The following is a 17,666-nucleotide window of genomic DNA, read 5'->3' as shown; positions in this document are numbered from 1 at the left end:
ATTTTGGGTGCTTGTTAGGAAACACTCAGCTCCTTCCTTCACCTAAGTAATTTGATTATTATGCCTAGGTGTAAATGGCAGGCCCCTTCCCCAGTTTATCCACAATTGTGTGCTAATTCTTTTTCCATATATAGCTTACCACACTGAACTGGAATTGAGTTTTTCCTTGTTTGTACAGTTCTGATATTTGATCAGAATAGAAATCACTGTAAAAAGTAAAGGTTAATCAGAGAAAAATTCTTTTCTGAACTGAGAATTTCCTACTAACAGAGATAGTATGATTTGCCAACGAAAGCAAGTTAATTTCACTTTTTTTATCCTTTACTACACACATCAATATGAAGAAAGAGTTGCCTGTCTGTAAACTTAGTGAGAGCAAACCCCAATGTCTGACATTCCCTATGGAGTATCAGCAAAGTGTGTTATATTCTATGAACTCATTTTTAGTGAATGAATTTTATTATGTAATGTCTTTGTTTCTTTAAAGACACTACTTTAACCACAACCAATTTCACCTCATTACTGTTTTGTTGGTAGAGTCAATGTAACTCTTTTCCTAAATTCATAACTAATAGAGTTTAGAATCTCTGGTATTACAGAGTCTTTTTCTGAACTGCGAAATTGCCAACTAAAAGATTGTATGATTTTGCCAGCCCAAAGAAGTTAATACCAAGAAATTTGGCAGTAGAATATTTTATTTTAAATTTACCAAACATCAATGAAAAGAAAATTCTACTGATTAGAATATGACTAGAAAATAATTAGGAGATATCCTGTGGTCACCATCCCTTTGTGCTTTAATCAGCTATGGCTTCCCCACCCCCCCTTCTTTCTTATGAGAAATTCTCAGAATTCATATGGACTGAGCCACTATCAGCCAACATAAAATAATTTTTTTTCTGTTTTAAGTGTGATTTAATTTCACCTCCAGAAAAACAATTACTATAAAACACCTGTTTCATAATGATTTAAATTTCTTGGGAGGGAATGGATTTACTCTTTTACTTGTTCTAGATTTCCTGGGTTATTTAGACTATCACTTACTTTATGAAGCACTTTAGATTTATAACTTGGTAGGAATTCTTAATATTGCAAGGAAAATGGGTAACATCTACCATGTGAATAGAATGATATTTAAAAATAAACTTAGTAAAGGAGAAAGTTTAGAATGTAATGATGAATGGCTTTTTAAGTGGAGTTCGGTTAGTGTTTGTTTAGTGTATTTAATTCTAACCAGTAACTAGTTAGTATATTTAATGAACTATCCCTTTTAAACATATTTTTATTTATTCTAAAAATTCTAGCAAATATATCAGAAATATCAGTGGGTTTATACTGTATTCTTCTGAGCCAAGAATCCTTTGTAGTGAATCTTTCTCTAGATGGGAGGGATAATAATGATAATTGCTGTGAAGACTATTACCACATACTCTCTAATTCTTATAACAACCCCGTGAAATGTATATTATTATTCCCGTTTATTAGTGGGAGATTGGATTTTGGGGAAATTAAGTAACATGCAGTCGGTCACACACAAAATAAACTGACAATATAGGAACCAGGTGCGTTTGGTGCTGAAGCTCTTGGTTATACCCACTATGCTAGAGATTACATTCCTGTGAATGTACTTAGTATTATGATTTACTCTTTATTGATGCAAATAATTTTTCAAGGAAGGAATCATGTTTTATTTCAAAAATCCCATGTTTATAAGAAAATCAATTAAAATAAGAATAATACAAATATAGGCAGTGCATATGGAAACATTGAAAACTTCTATCAAGAACATCTCACTACCATGAATGTAAAAGCAAATGGATAGAAATATTTACGTACAAGATTTCTGTTATATAGTTATCATTTCCTGGTGGAAAATCTCTCAGTTTATATCACGAACATTTTTTTTTTTTCTTCCCTGACTGGGATTTCAGAGAAGCTGGTTACAGTGGTATTTGTGTTTGGGATATTGAGCAATGACATGAATAATAGTCTTAACAATTTTTGAAAATACACAGAACTGATTTCCATTTAATAGATTTTTAATATAAATCATTGTTGAAAGCCAAGGACATAATATTAGTAGTGGTTTTCAAACTCTCTCTCTCTTTTTAAAGAAGCAAAAAGTCATTCAAAAGAGATCACTGTGGAAGCTCAGTATATGAAACAGATAACAGAGTTGTTGGGTTTCCTGGCTGTGTTTTTACTTCTCCCTCCCTTCATCTGTTTGTGCCTCTGAGATATCTCTTTAGAACCACAGAGGCATCATGAATTGAGTGTGAAACTGCTATGTTAAAATATAAAAGGAATGTTGCATAGAAGATCAGTATACTGTGATCCTGACTTGTAGCTTTCTGACAATCTAGGTAAAAAACAAATTATAACATGTGGTAATGTTTACTTTGAAGATTTATTTATATTTTAGAGAGAGAGAGAAAGAGAGAAAGAGAGAGAGAGAGCACAATCAGGGGGAGAAGCACAGGGAGAGGGAGAGAATCCTCAAGCAGACTTCCCGCTGAGTATGGAGCTGGCTAGAGATCTCAATTCCAGGACCCTGAGATCATAACCTGAGCTGAAATCGAGAGTCTGTTGTTTAACCAGCTAAGTGAAACAGGCACCCCATTTGGTAAAGTTTATTTTGAAAAAAGAGTTCAAATCTAGTGTCCTAACCTAGAAGTGCTCATTGCAACCACCCTCAAAACACAATTAAATATACCATGTCTGGACCCTCCTAGGCCCATTAAATGAAAATTCATTAAGGTAAATTCTGTGGAAATCTTTACGTTTAGAACCTAGGAAGCTGTAGAACATCCGTAGATAATTTTGACTTTTGTCCCTGTTAAGGAACCCTTAGGACAGAGCTACACAAAGTAAGATCTGTGGCCTAGGACTGGTGGGAGCCGGCTGGTATCAATACAAAGATGAAGAGTTAGCTTTTCCAGACTCTTACGGCGATCTGATATTACCACAACAATCCAACTGTGCTATTGGTGGATTTGCCACATTGAAAAGAGCATAATCCCGTTCTAATGTTGTCTGACTTGAACTGAGTGTAAGAACCACTTGGGTAGTGGGGATTTTCTAAGATGCAGTCTCCACCTACTATCCTAATTTTGTAGGTTTTAGAAGGAGCCAATGGATTTACATTTCTAAAGAGCACTGTAGGTGATCGTAATGCTGATGATAGACACATCACACTTTTAAAAAACAATGAGTATATCTATACATACAGATGTCACATATAAATGACTAACACTCAGAAAATGCTATATAAATGTATTTTTATTATTAATCTCAAAAAGGAGAGTATAAAAATGTGTTAAGAGTAAAGGTGATGTATACTCTAAATCAGATAATACTATACACAATAAGGAAATATAAGATAGAGATATGTTAGAAAGTTGTAAAAACAAATACCAAAATGCAAAAGAAAAAAATATTCTAAGTATGGTTTGCCATATAGTAAGCAATAGAGCCATTGATACCAGGACTGATCCTCAAGGTATATGGTTAAAAAAAACTCTTTGTTGGGGTGCCTGGGTGGCTCAGATGGTTAAGCATCTGCCTTCGGCTCAGGTCATGATCTCAGGGTCCTGGGATCGAGCCCCATGTTGAGCTCCCTGCTCAGTGGGGAATCTGCTTCTCCTTCTCCTGGAAGAGAGTACTGGAAGCTCCTCCTGCTTGTACTCTCTTGCTCTCTCTGTCGAATAAATAAATAAAATTAAAAAAAAAACTTTGCATTTTTTAAAATATTACATTCATTTTGAATGTGTTTATATATATTCATAAATACCAAATTCAGATAATTATACCCTAAAAGAGTCTGATTCAGGGGACATAGAAGGATTATTTCACAGGTAAAATGTTTTTAAGTAAGTGTGTACTCTCAGGACCAAGCAATGGGAAAGTTGAACAATCAGCAAGATACTACCTGTTTTCTTTACTAATATAACCCCAGGGCCTAGAACAATTCTTGGTACTTAAATAGATGTTAAATAAATATTTGTTGAATGAGTGAACCCTCATTCATTGATGGTGCCATATTCCATAGAACTGGAATAGAAGTTAAAGCACTGAGCTAGACTTTTTCCTCAGTTGTTTATGCGTTATCTGTATTATATAGGATTGGATTAGGTGCAGAGAATACAGAAAGTGTTCACCAGATGTAGAGGGATTGTCTTTTAAATGTTTGGGAAAGAAGTTTCAGGTAGAAGTTTGGTGATTTGGGTTCAGTGACTTCATGATGTCAAGCTTGGAATCATTGTGGGTTTTTTTGGCCATACTCTCTAGCTTATTGTCTCATGGTTGCAAGAAGGCTGATGTATCTCCAAGCATCACATCCAGTTCAGAACAAGAAGAGAAAGAGATGAGCCAAGAATCATTCCAGCAGCACTATTCCTATAGTTAGGACAACAGAACTTTCCCAGAAACTGGAAGGCGGATTTCTATTTATATCTTATTAGCCAGACCTATGTAACAAGGCTGCCAGATCCAATGAAGGCTAAGATCATAGAAACATGATTATAATTATTGGTTAAGACAGTCATGACCTACGTATGGTGCTAGACACATTGCTACTTGAAACACAGTAAGAATCTGATACCAAGGAAGGAGAAAGAAAATGTAAATATTTAATAGGCATAAAAAGCATCTTTGACAATGCCACAGAAAATTTAAAATACTTTTACTTTATTTCTTTTTTTTTCACTTTTCCTTTCTACACTTTGTAAAAGGAGAAATAGCTAAGTACTGAGGCTATATTTTGACCAAAAATAGACTTTAGGCACCAGGTTAACTAGGCAAAAATGACTGCTACTAGATCATCAATCTTATACCCTACTAAGGTATATAATTAATTGTATTTAATAAACTGACTTAAAAATTACTTTCCTGTCATCATGAATGCTTCTAGCTATTTTGAGATGGGTGGCTATGGCTGAGTACTAAAATGTTTATATTCAGCCACCTAAAATTATTGGCCACAGTATTTGTTCATACTTCTGTCTTTATTGCTGTACATTTTGACTAGATTTTCATGATAAATCATTACCCAAAGTTTTTTTTTTGTAATATATATATTTTTTTCTATTTTAGATAATAAAGGATAATTATGTAGAGTTTACATCAGCATTAAATTTTATTTAAGCTGTAAGACTGACATAAGCATAATGACTGAAGTTGACAGCAAAAATTTGGGTCACTTTTCATTTTACAAAAAGGGCTACTGGGCTACTCAGTTTTTTTACTCAATTTTTTGGAAATGCCATCACCTTAAAATGTATACTGTGAATTTGTGCAAGTTTCTGTTTTAGTTCATGTTCAGATACAATCATCATTTATCCTACCCTGAAGGCTTGAAAGCTAATGATTATATAGATTGTTTTGCAGTTTATGGTATTTCAGTCAAGCATTAGGGATAATTAGGGACTGGGGTAAGTATGCATTCAAAACAAAGAATCAGCTTTGCATATATTTTCTGTTTTCTTTTTATGTGCTTTTTAACATCTAAGGACAAAGTATATTTGAACAAATACATGCCCTGTTTTCCCCCCAATTAACATGTGTAAAGCATAATGAATAATAAAATTAAAAATTAAGAAAAGAGGTTTCATAATTATTTTGTTGCTTACACTTTCACTTTCAGGGATCTTGTAACTTTGTTCAATCTTTGGAAATTTGATACTAAACTTGTAACTTACTTGAAACTTGTTGGAAATTTGATACTAAACTCTGATTTGCCCAGGAAAAACTAATGTCTTTTCTGTTTAGGTTAGTATATCTGAAGACTCCCATCTTATATACAGTACTATTAGAATTTTATGGTAGATGCTGGCTTCTGTAACATATTATTCACAATTCATTGATTTAATCAAATTTATTGAGATATAGGAGTTAAAAGTTTCAAAGGAGTAAACCTTTGGATTCAGCAAATCCAACATTGGGCAAGTGTGATATAGAAGCAAAAGAAAGAGCTTTGGAGTTAGATAAGACTTGGATTTATATTCCACCTATGTGCTTATTAACTCTGGGACCTTGGACTACTGCCCTATTTAACTTTTCTCAACTTCAATTTCCTTATTTGAAAAATGGGGGAAAAACATACCAAAGGATCATTGTTAAGACTAAGTGATATAACATATATTAAGCACAGACACATATAAGTTTATTAGTTTCAATCACTGATATTACAGATATAAATATTGAGTCCCTCAAAGTAAAATCATTTCTATAAGTTCTTTTTTTTAAAAAGATTTTATTTATTCATTTGAGAGAGAGAGAATGAGAGATAGAGAGCACAAGAGGGAAGAGGGTCAGAGGTAGAAGCAGACTCCCCGCCGAGCAGGGAGCCCGATGCGGGACTCGATCCTGGGACTCCAGGATCATGACCTGAGCCGAAGGCAGTCGCTTAACCAACTGAGCCACCCAAGCACCCATCTATAAATTCTTACATAGTAGCACACCAGAACCATAGAATTAATGAATATTCTGTCCCGTGAACCATTCAAAAAGTGAATTGTGAATAAGAACATTTATTTCAAGTGTTGAAGATTTACACTATTTTGTAAGGAATAACTTCTTATATATACAGTGTGGTGTGGAACTGAGCAGCTATTACATGAGTGTATTCTGTGATGTGATGATTTTCAAGCCTCTTATGTCATCTAATGTTGACTTTTCTCTTTAGAAAAAAAAATATGTGAAATTTGACAAGTTTGGTTACCACACCTGACAAAGTAGCTGCTGAAAACCATACGGTTTTAGTCTTTTCATGCCATGTGTCCTGTGAATGGAGCAGACTGCCCATTAGTCATCATTTAGCTGTCAGTGGATTTCAGTGTTACCTCTGCCTAAAAACTTTGTATGGAATAACCAGTGGATACTAATTCTGAAATCCTCTTTGCCATCTCCCCAAGTTTACAATTTTAGAGTATATTAACAATTCAGATACCTTTAGTATATATTTCTGATTAAGTTTTGCTTCTTTCAGAGTTTTATGCTTCATAGTATGAAATTCTGCTGCTTAGTTTTCAAAGAGCAGCTGCTAAAACTCTTTATGATGATGAAAATATTTTGAAACAAAATGAACAAAAAGAAATAAAAATAACAAAATGAACAGACATGAAAGTATTTTGAAACAAAGGCAACAGTTGTTCTACATAGTTAACAACGAAGCATAATATATTAAGATTGAGAGGGACAACAAAAGTCATTTATTTTTTAGAGAGGGGGAGGCAGGGGCAGAGAGAATCCCAAGCAAGCTCCACCCATAGCGGGGAGCCCGGCATGGGGCTCCGTACCTTGACCCTGAGATCATGACCTGAGCTGAAATCAAAATTCGGACTCTTAACTAACTGAGCCACCCAGGCACCCCAACAAAGGTCATTTTAGATATCATTTCAAAGGTAAATAATCTGAGTTTAAGTAACTCATTTGGGAATGTTATTGAAATTCTGTTAATAATAGAATATTATAAGTCTCAAGGCATGATGGTAGGAGAGCAGACTCTGGAATAAAAGAGACTGGAGTTTGCCTTCAAATTCTGCCACTTAGCAGTTGTGTCAGTAAGGATGTCTTCCTCTGCAAATAACAGCAAATCACTTTCTCAGTGGATTAAGCAATAAAATTGATTTTTTTTTTCTGATGTAACAGAAAGTCCTAAGAGAAGCAAGTTTCAAATTTAGATGGATTAGCTACTCTATGATATAATTTGGAACCAGATACTTCCCATCCCTTCACTCTGCCCACCTTAATCTGTAAGTTTTGCTCTCTGCTGATTCTCCTTATTTTCTCTAGATGGCTGCACCCAGTTCCAGGAAATACAACCATACCCAGCAACTTTCAAAGCAGCCAGGAAATTCCTTTTCTCATATTTCCTTCTCAAAAACTCACTTACTTTCAGATCACCTTCACAGCTCATTGGACAGAACTGAATCAACAGTGAGACCACATAATGGAACTGAAAATAAGTTCAGTATTGCCAAATTGTGGACAAGGAAGGAGGGAAAAGCCTGAATGAAACTGGAGAGGAAGATGGAGACCAATCCTGGAAAGACTTACATTAAAAAATGAAACACAGCGTGCCTGGGTGGCTCAGTTGGTTAAGCGACTGCCTTTGGCTCAGGTCATGATCCTGGAGTCCCGGGATCGAGTCCCGCATCGGGCTCCCTGCTCAGCGGGGAGTCTGCTTCTCCCTCTGACCCACCCCCTTCTCATGCTTTCTCTATCTCATTCTCTTTTTCAAATAAATAAATAAAATCTTTAAAAAAAATGAAACATAGCTATAAGGTTTGAAGTAGGGGAGTGACATGATCATATTGGTTGCTTAGAAAGATCTTTCTGAATGCAGTTTTTTGAAGAAATTGTCAGGGATCATGCGTTTTCTATGGAGAAACCAGTTAAGACATTTTTCAAGTGAAAAATTATCGTGAGAATTTGGCTATAGAATGAAATACAGCAACCAGTTCAGAGAGTTAGATATAGGATATAGTTAGAATGGTTAGGATTTGGTCACTGATTCAGTGTGCAGGTAAAGGGGAAGGAAGACAAAGATGACTCACTGATTTCTGGACAGAACAAGTAGTTCAGTGGTATTACATTCACTGAGATAAGAAACATAGGAGGAGATGTTTGTTTTTTCTTGTGCAGGGAAGATACTTTGTTCATTCGGGGGATGACTGCATATCATGAATGTGTTAAAAACCAGTAGCCAGTTTTATAAATTGATTGGAATTTCAGGAGAGAGAAATAGATAAAATATATGGATTTGTAGGGGTCATTAACATCTACATTATAACTCAATGTAGATGTTAATCAGAATCAAATTCATCAGCCCCTCTACAGGGGTCCTTATGTAAGGATATATGCTGATATTTTAAAACAAAACGACCAACAAAAAACTTACTAACCATTTTCCGTCCTAAATAGTCTAATTCAGGATCTATGGACTGGTTCCAAGACATTTGTTCTTTCAAAAAGCTTCTTCTTTTATTTTTGTTCCTATTCCTTAACAGTCTTAGTCAAGAACCATTGGTATAGAGTGAGAAGTGAAACTGGTCTACAAAAAGAGGGTATTAATCAAAGTCAAGGTTTGAAGGTTGGTATAGGAAGAGTAGCTTATAATGGAAATAATAGCCAAAGAAGTAGAAGAAAATCACAGAAATATGTTGTCATTGAAGATAAAAGGTGAGAGAGTTTGTTCATGGGAGACACGGCCAAATACTGCCAAATTAGGAACTCAGAGCCATGTGATTATCACAAATCAACTTGGTAACAGAAGTTTTGGTAAAATAGTGGGTTTGAATCCAAATTGCAGTGGGTTAGGTAAAGAATGAAGAGGATATACAGAAATAGAATGGAATGCTCATTTAATATTTTGAATTTAGAAGAGGACATTAGCTAGAAGAGAATATGAGGTTTATTTTTAATATTTTAACTAAGATTTTACAAAATATTTTGTGGTTAATTTATGAAAGAACTGATTTCCCAAAGAGTAGATTTATTAGGTAATATTGATGGCCCATTTGAGGCCACTGTTAATTTATAATATATTATATATTTATATAATTATGATTTTTTTTTCTCAAGCAGGGTTCAGCAGCCATAGTTCATGTACAAAGTAAATTCATTCATAATCAGGGTTTAGATAATGACTTTTGGATGTCCAGAGAGGTAGATGGCTGTAATCAAAGTATCTTATATCCAGGCTCTAAATAAGGGACTTGGTTGTGCAAAGCCATAGGAAGGGCTTGTGGTTTGTCATAAAGAATTTCAGTATTGTTTCATGTTTTCTTCTTTCCTTGATTTCCCTGCTGGGCTCTGAATGAGACTGGAAATTATCAGTGTTCTTTTATTTATTTATTTATTTATTTATTTGAGAGAGAGAGAGAGAGCAAGCATGAATAGGCAGGCGGTGGTGGAGGACCGGAGGGAGAAGCAGGCTCCCTACTGAGCAGAGACCCCCCAATGCGGAGCTTGATCCCAGGACCCTGAGATCATGATCAGAGTAGAAGGCAGACGCTTAATCGACTGAACCACCCAGGCACCCCATCAGTGTTCTTATTGCGCCTATAGGTCTGTTAGGAAGATTAAATGAAAGAATGTATGTATAAGTTACCTAATAGAACATCTGACACATAGTACACACTGAATAAATTCCTTTTCCCATATTCTTTCTTTTTTTTCCTGAAATTACGCACATGGGTTGCTCAGAATTGGAAAAAAAATGCTCACGTTCATTGTCTACAGAAATACTTTTGGTTATGTATTTTTGCCTTCAAGTAAAGGGGTGACAGAAATCTACATTACACTCCTAAACTTTTAACATGATTTTTACCAAATTTACAAATTTAGTTTTCCAATGAGAGACACATGTACTCTTTCCCTGCACTCATATTGTCAACTCTTCTTTGTTCCCTGCAGCAGTTGTCAAATTATAAAATTTAGCCTGGAAGCAAGAAATCACATCTGTGCTGATTGGGACCATGGAGAGAGGCTGGACAGCTGTACATCTGGGGTTTGTTCCCACAGATCAGTAAAATATGTGCTATAATTGAATCCAGTAGCTTTTCTGATACTGTTAAATGGAAATCAATAAGCAAGCCTATATTAAAATCTTACTGTATGTAATGGGACTTTGATTCACTGCCTTTAGAGAAAAACAATGCCATCTTATCTGCTACTAATCTGAAGTATTCTCTCTTCATACTGTGGTGAAGTTCCAACTACCATTACAATTGTGTTTGTTTTTTTATGTAAAGCTCATGGGAAAAACAGAAATGAAGTAAGAGTACGAATATGCCACTGTCACTCTATTTTACCTTCATGTTATCAAGGATCACACATTCTTTCACAGCCTTGTCCAACTAATGGTTGTGGGACTGAGTGTCCTTGAGCTGTCATTTAACTTTTTAAAGTTTCAAAACACCTTCATCCCAATGTATCATTTTCCTGGAGAATCAAATAAATTTGTTTCTGCTTTTTATGACTAATATCAGCAAGATGTTAAGGAGGAAGATATGGAGTCAAAATGATACATGGAAAGTTATGAATATTTGAAAGTTATAATCATTGGAGAGCATATTTGAATTATTAACTGAAATTAATCTTTAATTGTTAGAATGTGTGAAGTTGAGAACTTAACAATCTTCTTATGCATATTACATTTTACTCATTCTATCCTTTCCTTTTCCCGCCCTTGAATCCCAACCAAAAGAATGAGTTAGCAACTGTCTGACTTTTCTGAAAGTAAATTCTTTAAAAGCCTTTCTCTGTTCAAGAAAACATTAAAATTATTAGTGTGTAGTAATAAAATTAAAGTATACTTCAGATTAGTTTGAATTAGTTTCAATTATAATCTGTTATTTGGTTGGATAGATGGTTAACGTTTTACTTATTAAAAAGTTCTTGTATTAGTAAATCTTTTTTTTCCTATATTAACATTAGGAATTTGTAATAGACTATATACTCATTGACCCCTGAAGAGTTATTTCTCCTGGAGAATCAGTCTTCTTAATTACTGATGAGAATACCAACCAATATGCCCATCTTCATTGTAATTATAAAATGGTTGAGGGAAATGACCTTGAAGACTGTCTTTCAGCTTAATAGTGTGACTTTATTTTAAAATACAAATAATAGAATAAAACATTTTCCATAAAATTTCTGATATCTAATTAATGTCTTCCAAAGTAACTATGATATCAAACATTCCCTCTAATTATATTCATTAGTGGCTTCTCCCAGACAAGTTTTAATTAAGTTGTACAATGAAGATCAATACTTATTGTGTATTCATTGCAGTTTACAACAAGCATATATACTGTTCAGAACAATTTAATTATTGTAATTGTTGCATAGAAGATACTTAGTGACTGTGCTCCATTACTGCCAATCTCCCCTTTTAATAAATTTGGTAATGAAATTGGGTAATGAACTTCTGAAAATTCCCATTTATATATACCCTATGTCTAAACTTCTGGTTTTTATGTTACTAGCTTAAGTAGTGGAGGAAATGGAGGCATTAATAGTATCAGTGTTGTAGTGTTTTTTCATGCCTGCCATCCTGAATGTTGAGAAATTATTAGAGCATAAATAAGAACACTTATAATAACAGTTGTATTAGTTATATGAAAAATAATTTAAGGGTGTTGGGTAATAAGATTAATCTATTTCCCCCTAAATACAATTTCAATTTTTATTACTCTTATTTCCTTAAATAGTAGTATTTTAATTTATAAGGAATGCCTCCAAATATGCTAACTTCTATTAATGAAAATCATGCTACTGTTGTGCTGCACAAAGAACGTGAAAGTAAAGATTTTCTGGTAGCATCATAGGTGTATACCAGGGTTTCTTAAGTTTGGCATTAATGAAATTTAAGCCAGATAATTCTTTACTGGGGGTGGGGGAAGTTTTGCTGTGCATTGAGAAATGTTTAGCTGAATACCTGGTTTCTTCCCGTGAGAAGCCAGTAACCAATACTCCTCCCACCCTCCACTTTTTACAATCAGAAATGTCTCCAGACGTTATCAGATGCCCGTGTTGAGAACCACTGGTGTATGTTGATTCAGGCACACCCTCTTGATCTGCCCACTGACCAAATGATTCATTAATAAGACAAACAGCTATTCAGCTCTTCTGAGTGCAGGCTAGGTTCATAGGCATGAGTCAAACATGGTATTCTTTTAAGGGGACAATACAATTCTGTGTCTTCAGTGTTTTGGAAATAATAATTGGGTGCTTATATAATATTCAGTAATAAAGAGGAATAGAGATGGCTTCCTAGAGGTAACAGTTCCTGAAATGTGGACAAATGAAGTTTTGTTGGACAAATGAAGTTAGCAATTCAAAAGGGGGTGGAAGGATATTTGAGACAGCTAAAGCAGCATGTGCAAAACTTGGAGGTTTAAGAAAGCTAACACTCTCTGTATCCCTGTATCTATACATTTGTATCTCTCTATATATATTTATTTCTATCTCTATGTAAATATCTCTATCTACCTATCTAACTATAATTTTAATTATTTTTCCTGAGGCATCAAATTCCAATTTCCTCTGAATTATATGAACAAAATTATAATAGAGTAATCTGCAAGTAATTGCTTGAAACATCTAATTTTACTCTTTTTTTCAATTTCTAATTTAGTAATCATATGTATAAGTATCTTCTTTGCATTGTGAATTTTATGAAAACATCTGTTTCCAAAACAAAAACAATTTTAGACAGCAGTGGGAAGTGACATACGTGTGTATCTTATAAACCTCCTAATCTATTTCTTTGAAGAAAAACTTTTGACAAGATCATCATAAGAAAGATAATGTACATTTTGTTGTGGGTATTTTCATGTGTTTAGAAACATATGCCGGGGCGCCTGGGTGGCTCAGTCGTTAAGTGTCTGCCTTAGGCTCGGGTCATGATCCCAGGGTCCTGGGATGGAGTCCCACATCGGGCTCCCTGCACTGCGGACAGCCTGCTTCTCCCTCTCCCACTCCCCCTGCTTGTGTTCCCTCTGTCACTGTGTCTCTCTCTGTCAAATAAATAAATGTAGTCTTTAGAAATGTATGCCAATGTTGAAAATTCTCAAAATGTATTAACAGCCAAGCTAGTATTTTGAATTCATTCATTTAATTTCACATACACACATATATTTTAAGCAAAAAAGAGTTAAGAATAGTAATTTAGATTAAAGTTAATTCAAGTGAGGGTAACTAAATTTTAGAAAGACATCTGCAATTCTGTTGGTAATAATAAATATTTGAAGATCCACATGTTACTAAGAGGTCTACAAGGAATGTTGTGTTTCTCATGGCAGGCTAGTTATGAATTCCTAGAATTCCTATTCACATCAGTTTGCCAATATAGGATTAAGTTCAATTTGACTGCCATCATAGTAGAAGGCCTTTAGCTTGCTGATTTGCTCTACTTTATTAGGTCTACACAGATATGCTGCTACTCAATATCAAAGGTGAATCAAATGAATCAAAAGGATGAATAAACATAAGAATTTAAGTTCTGCACTCCCATGGTATTTAGTCATGTCTAGACATAGCCCTAGTGTCCCAGAAAAAACTAAAATGAGGACAAGGGCATTTAAGTTTAACATAGCTTTATTCCCATGGAAACTAGAAAAGCCAACAAGAGAGTAAAAAGAGTATGGATCTAACTAAAAAATTAGATTTAGTGGGATGACTGGTGGATTTGCAAGATCAGTGGGTAGTGGAACAGTTTTCATTTGTTTTTGCTGTTTTCAACAATAGTTTTTCAGCTAGGCCAATTTCTTCTAAAAAGGAATAATCCAACAAATTATTTATTTTATTATTCTGTAAAGCCACTCTGATATGTATAGGCTAAAGGTGATACAAACATTCTATAGGCATCGATTTTTAGAGTTAAAGAGCTCAGAACCTAATGAGAGAAGTAAAAAGTATATTGAATACACACACATCATAGAAGACTGCCATATATATATATATATATATATATATATATATATATGTGGTATTGAGTATATTTCTGTGTTTTCTAAAACTTTAAAACTTTGGTTTATCTTTATATAACTAGTATTATTATAGACTGTTAACAGTGTATAAGATCTATAAGTGCATATGTTATGTGAGATAAAAATGGATAATAAGGCTTAAATGCACATAATTTCTATAGCATGTAGAAAATTTTTATTTCAATTGTGATCCTAATGTCCTTGTTTGTAATAATTTCATCTTATATTTTCTTATAGGAGTACTGTAACACATTCTCAGTCTATCAGCTATTACTACTTTAGTACTTTAGCTTCACATTTACAGATAGAATCTTTTTTTTCTTTTTTAGAATTGGTAACACTTCAAGGTAGTGTTTCTTGAATGTAGTATAAGGAAGCTTCAGTACCTCTGACTAGGTATAACTCAGTTGTTTCCCTTTCAAACTGTTTCAGCTGCCTGGTGGGCCAGGTAGATCACTTGGGATAGGCATAATAGGCTGGAAAGATGATCATCTATGATCCAGGTCTGAAGCAGCTGCTATAATTTTCTTGGCTTAGTTATGGGTGTGTAGATTTATTTCTTAATTTAACTTGCAGTTTGGATTACAGATTTCAGTTAATATCACAAAAAAATCTTACAAACTTGGGGATAGCTTATTTCTGTTTAATGTAAGTTACTTGTTAATTGCTTCATAATAGCTTTTCAGAAGAAAATACAATATGTGTAGTCACAAATTTATGGCCGCTTAATCCCCAAATTGAGAGCCTTTAAAGGAGTGGCATAGTCCTTACGGTTTTCTGTGGACTTTCATTTCTTTTTCTTTTTACTAATTCTTTTCCTTTATTCTTGTTTGACAAGAAAGAGCACTTAGAGTAATGACTTGTTTATGTATTTTTGCTGTAATTGTTCTCCAAATGTTTATTCAAAATCACTTGTTCTTGTGCATCCAAATAATGTTTTCATTAAATGACAACTATCATATTCATGATGAATACTTAATTTAACTTCAGTTATATAAGAAATATGTACTTTAATAACACTATGAAAATGGTGATACTTTTTTATACTTTTTTATACATTTGACTCAGTTTTGTGTTCTTTTTCTTTCAGTGAATTTATTGGATTCACGTACTGTCATGGGGGACTTGGGATGGATTGCTTTTCCAAAAAATGGGGTAAGCCTTTATGATATTTTCCCAATAACTTAAGCTATCTGAGTTGACATCATGTTAAATGTCACACATGAAAATTAACTGAATATATTTTGATTTGTATTATCCTGGTTATAATGAACAGGAAATAAAAGTTAATATGTCAATGACCAGTGTTGATTCAAACACAGTTTATTTTGCATTTTATTCACTACATTAGGGAATGAAAATAGTATAAGAAATTCCTTTAAATTTTACTGAGATTAAAAGTTTCTCAGACTATCAAGTCAGTAATCAAAGGTTTTTTTCCAGTTCTTAAATTTTCCTTCAGTGAAAACTTTCAGAAAGGTGTTTCATTGGAAGATTTTTATAATCAGTAATTGTTTTTGCCAGTAATTTATTTTACTGGTGTACATTAGAAATAAAGTATTTTGAGAACGGGGCAAGATGGCGGAGGAGCAGGAGACCTGGATTTCATCTGGTCTCAGGAATTCAGCTGAATAGGGATCAAAACATTCTGAACACCTACGAACTCAACAGGAGATCAAAGGAAAGAATAGCAACAACTCTCTGGAACAGAAAAATGACCACTTACTGGAGGGTAGGATGTGCGGAGAAGTGAATCTGAGGCGATACTCGGGAGGATAGACGGCGGGGGAGGGGACCTCCATCGGCCGCTTCTGGCAAGTGATAGAGCCGCAAATCACAAAATTGGAACTTTTAGAAGTCGGCTCCACTGAGGGATGTCACTCCAGTGGCTAAGCCGGGGGTGGAACCCTCGCGGGACGGTGTGGTCTCAGGACGCTCGGTGGCACAGAAAGACCGGGGGCGGCTGAGTGCAGCAGAGCTCCCAGGTATCGGAGCAGGGAAACCGGCTGCAGAGACGGAGCCAAGGCGCGGGCTCTCAACTCGGGGTTGCCGTAAACTGTGATCCGCGGGCCAGTCGGGCCACTGCTCCTCCAGCAGGGACCCAACAAGCATCAGATCCGGGGAGACTCTCCTTCCCCTGGGAGGAGCAGTGTGGGAGTGCACCGCAGGGATCTGCTGGGTTTGGAGACTCCACAAGGGGTAAGGTGCCAGAGATAGAAACACTTGGTCACAGGCCGGGTGAGCACAGAGTGAGGCCGGAGACCGGGGAGACGGGAGTGACTGACTGCTTTTCTCTGGGGGCGCACCGAGGAGGGGGGCCCCGAGTTCTTGGCTCCTCCGGGAGGAGATTGGGAGGCCACCATTTTCACTGTCCTCCTCCAAAGCTGTACTGAGAGCTTGCAGGGAACAAAATCTCCCGAGAGCAAACCTAAACAGATTGCTTAGCCCAGACCGACAAGGGCGGGGCCATTCCACCTCCGGCAAAGACATTTGGGAACCACAGCACAGGCCGCTCCCCCAGAAGATCAGCACGAACAGCCAGCCAAGACCAAGTTTACCAATCAAGGAGAACGGGAGAACTCCAGCGCTAGGGGAATACTGCACATAGAATTCATGGCTTTTTTACCATGATTCATTAGTTTTTCAAAGTTAATTTTTTTAACTGTTTTTTTTTTAAATTTTTCTTTTTCCCTTTTTCAAGCAACATCTTATCAGTCCCTTTTAAAAAAATTATTTTTCAATTTTAGAGTCATATTTTATCCCTTCATAGTAGTTACCCTTATTTTTGGCATATATATATATAAGCTGTTCTCTCTTTAAAATTTTGAGATACAGTTTCTTCTAACAGATCAAAAGATACTCTAAATCACTAGTGTATGGCTTTGTTCTGGTCTCCTGCCTGAGCACATTCTCTCCCTTTTTTTTTCCTTTTTTTTTAAATCTTCTTTCTTTTTTCAAACAACTTCTTATCAATTCCTTTTATAAAATCTTTTATAATTTTCATCTTTACAGTCATCTTCCATCCCTTCATTGTATCAACCCTTATTTTGTACATATATAAGTCTTTATTCCTTTAAAATTTTAGGGGGCACTTTTTTCTAACAGACCAAAATACGCCCAAAATCTAGTGTGTGTGGCACTGATCTATGCACTAGCCTGATCATATTTGAT

At 35.2% G+C, this 17,666-nt stretch overlaps 1 protein-coding gene across 6 annotated transcripts in view; it reads left to right on the top strand.

Annotated features, from left to right (window-relative positions):
* EPHA5 (EPH receptor A5) overlaps positions 1-17,666 on the top strand; it is a 348,857-nt gene that overhangs the window by 18,856 nt on the left and 312,335 nt on the right. For all 6 annotated transcript variants that reach the window (XM_027599098.2, XM_027599100.1, XM_027599105.1 and 3 more), the window contains exon 2: positions 15,586-15,650. In XM_027599098.2, coding sequence (XP_027454899.1) covers positions 15,586-15,650 — 65 coding nt within the window. The remainder of the gene's footprint in view (positions 1-15,585; positions 15,651-17,666) is intronic.

This window comes from Zalophus californianus, chromosome 2 (assembly GCF_009762305.2).
Source record: "Zalophus californianus isolate mZalCal1 chromosome 2, mZalCal1.pri.v2, whole genome shotgun sequence".
Lineage (NCBI taxonomy): Eukaryota > Metazoa > Chordata > Mammalia > Carnivora > Otariidae > Zalophus > Zalophus californianus.
This window is presented reverse-complemented; position numbering and strand designations above follow the sequence as displayed.